Genomic DNA, 3,029 nt, shown 5'->3' with positions numbered 1-3,029 from the left:
CATCCTGGCTGATCCCCTCACTGTGAATGGGCACTTCTGGTCATGGGAACCCCTCCCCCAGCCACCCCTCAATGGCACTGTTCCCATCCCACTTACACTTTTCCTCCCCCTCCCTCCACCCTACATCCTACCTGGACATGTGGGGGTTCCTCCCAATCACTTAGATGTCTGAAATCCCCAACCAGCACCTTGTAGGTGCACTAATTGTGTGGAGATGAGATGTCTGTGTCCTCCTACTCTACCATCTTGACTCTGCCCCACTATTATGTCTTTACTCAGGCCATGGGGTCACTAGCCTGTTTGCCTTATTCTTCTCACTTAATAGGGTTTTTCTTTTTCTTATGTTTGTTTTATATGTAACATCATGGTCTTTTAGCTGTTCTTAGAGAGAGAAATAGGGAAAAGTAAGAAAAGTAAGTCTACTTACTACTACTGCTTCTTCCCAGAAGCAGAAATCCCAATATATTTTAAGAAGTGTGAATGAGTAATTAAATAAAGAAAAGCCAATAGCGGTAAATCTAAGAGCATGTAGAGTATGATTATATTTTTCTTAAAACATTATATATAAATATACCATAAGGAATAAACACAAACACACATATATGTAAACACACAAATATATACACACACATACACAGAAAAAGTCATAACAGTATTTATCTCAAGTTACTAGCTGATTTCTCCTTTACTTCAAATTGATTCTATTTTCTTTTTTATTATTTTACTCACAGATTTCAATCCATGAATTCTAGAATTTGTGAAATAAAGATGTAAGCAAGAAAAAAATTAAAGTATTAGATAGCTCCTTGTATTGAATAAAAATAATAAGAGTTGTAATACTCAGTGTAGGAAATAGTGTGAAAAAATGGGTATTTTCCTCTCTACATGCATGAATATAAATTTGTGTCACTACATGAAAAAGTTTTTATCAGTAATGCTTAAAAGCTTATCCATATTAACATTCCATGAACATCAAATTTGAGTTGTAGAGATGTTTGTATTGTAGTAAGATTACATAGTACACTGTCTAACAAGTGTAATTAGAATTACAATCGATCCAGAAGTGCCTTGTGAAAATAGTAACTTTGAGATGTAATGAAGTATCCAAATGGAGATGTCAAGTAGTAGGCAGTTGGATATATGAGGTTGAGACTTTTGGATTGTCAAGTAGACACTCATCAAACACTGCTCTTATGTCTTGGCTCTCTCAATAAGTATAAGAGTATATGGTCTCTTTCTTTCAGGTTCACACATTTGTCAGCAACAATAGTTGCAATGTCCCTAAACATCTGCTCCAGCTGTGTGGGCTGTTCTTTATCTGACAATTGAATCTCTCCTTTATTCAAAGTCTGGTTACAGATTTCCATCTGGTCATCTGTTCTAAATGCACTGATGAGATCTTCCTTCTTTGCAACCTGATCTTTAGAGACATTTAAAAACACCGAGTGGGTCTGTAGAACTTCATCAAGGTCTAGTCCCACACCACTCCACCAGCCTACGGCAAATCCTCCATTTTAATCATACAGATATATGCCCCCAAAGTTATTTTCTTATACTGTACAAAATTTACCTTTTATCCACAAGAGCTGTTTCAAATAACTTTCACCCTGGAAAACTACAAAGGCATAAGGCAGTAACAAAATGCTACTCTGGCCTTTGTATGTTGAATACTTCACTTTTGCCTAAAACCCCGTTTTACAATTAAAAGTAAATTCATCCCACATTGTAATACTTACTTAGGAAAGTCTTTTTTGTGCACATGTTTGCCACAAAGATGGAAAATGTCAACTCATCTGAGCAAGTACTTGGCAGGTTACAGAAAGAAAACAGGACAGTGGGAAATGAAAATGCTTTAGTGTCTGACAGCTCAAGAGACTGAAGACTGCCACCCAAATTTCTCACCTTCTTCCTCCATGTCTTTCAGACTGAGTACTTCCAAAGAGCCTTTGCCTCTTGTCTCCTTTTTTATGAGCTCATCGATTTCTCAGAAGCAGCCGGGGTCGATGAGACACACAATTTCTAACTGTTGACCGTAGTCTTCACTTTCTATAACCTTGATCAGTGGCTTGAGTTTTTCTTTCAGCTTCTTCCCTTCATTCACTGGAAGGATGAACCGAAGTCTCACGAGCGCGTGTTCTATCTTCATTTTCTCCTTTAACTGCTTTATCACTTCCAAAGCCTGATGTTTTGTACTCTTGTTGGGTTTGACCGAATAGTGGATGTCCTTCACGGCTCTCTCGATAAAGATAATGGTGTACGGTCTCTTTGTTTCAGGGTTCACATATTTGTCAAACACAATGGTTGCAATGTCCCTAAACATCTGCTCCAGCGGTGTGTGCCATTCTTCATCTGACACTTGAACCTCTCCTTTATTCAAAGTCTGCTTACAGATTTCCGTCTGGTCATCTGTTCCAAATGCACTGATGAGATCTTCCTTCTTTGCAATCTGATCTTTAGAGACATTTACAAACACCGAGTGGGTCTGTAGAACTTCATCAAAGTCTATTCCCACACCGCTCTGCCAGCCCACGGCCTTGTTTTTGTAGCAAGCGATTTTGAAGCACTTCCCGGCTAGCTTCATCCGTACTACGGCCACATTGGTCAGGCGGATCTGGCTGGTGGGGGTGAAGGTCGACATTGTGGCCACTCACAGACCTTGGGTCCCGTGAACCAAGGCAGAGCCACGCCATAGGCCTGAGGGCTACCTGCGCATCAATGCAACCACCTGGAGGCATGCGCCACAGTAACGCCCGCAGACTGCACCTGCCAATATTTTTTAAAAGAATTTTTGCATCTATATTCATGAGTGATATCGGTGTGTCATATTCTCCTTTTATACTTTGTATGTGGGGATTTGGTGTATATTGACAATATCGACTTTGTAAGATGGAATTGAGATGTGGTCCCTCCTCTTTTATGTTTTCTGAGAGTGATTGCGTAAAATTGGTGTTATTACTGAAACATTTTGGAAAATTCTCCAGCGATGCCATCAAGGCCTGGAGAATTTTCTCCTTTGGAAATCTTTTTAG

The 3,029-nt window shown here is 39.6% G+C and overlaps 1 protein-coding gene across 1 annotated transcript; it reads right to left on the bottom strand.

Moving 5' to 3' along the window:
• Positions 1-1,505: 1,505 nt before the first annotated feature.
• LOC130842531 (ribosome maturation protein SBDS-like) lies at positions 1,506-2,754 on the bottom strand. Its single transcript, XM_057719191.1, has one exon. It carries the CDS (start codon positions 2,636-2,638, stop codon positions 1,985-1,987), a length of 654 nt encoding a protein of 217 aa, XP_057575174.1. The 5' UTR covers positions 2,639-2,754; the 3' UTR covers positions 1,506-1,984.
• Positions 2,755-3,029: the final 275 nt, after the last annotated feature.

The sequence above is a fragment of the Hippopotamus amphibius genome, chromosome X, assembly GCF_030028045.1.
Source record: "Hippopotamus amphibius kiboko isolate mHipAmp2 chromosome X, mHipAmp2.hap2, whole genome shotgun sequence".
NCBI classification, from domain to species: domain Eukaryota; kingdom Metazoa; phylum Chordata; class Mammalia; order Artiodactyla; family Hippopotamidae; genus Hippopotamus; species Hippopotamus amphibius.
Note: the sequence above shows the minus strand (reverse complement) of the source record. Positions and strands in the feature narration are given on the sequence as shown.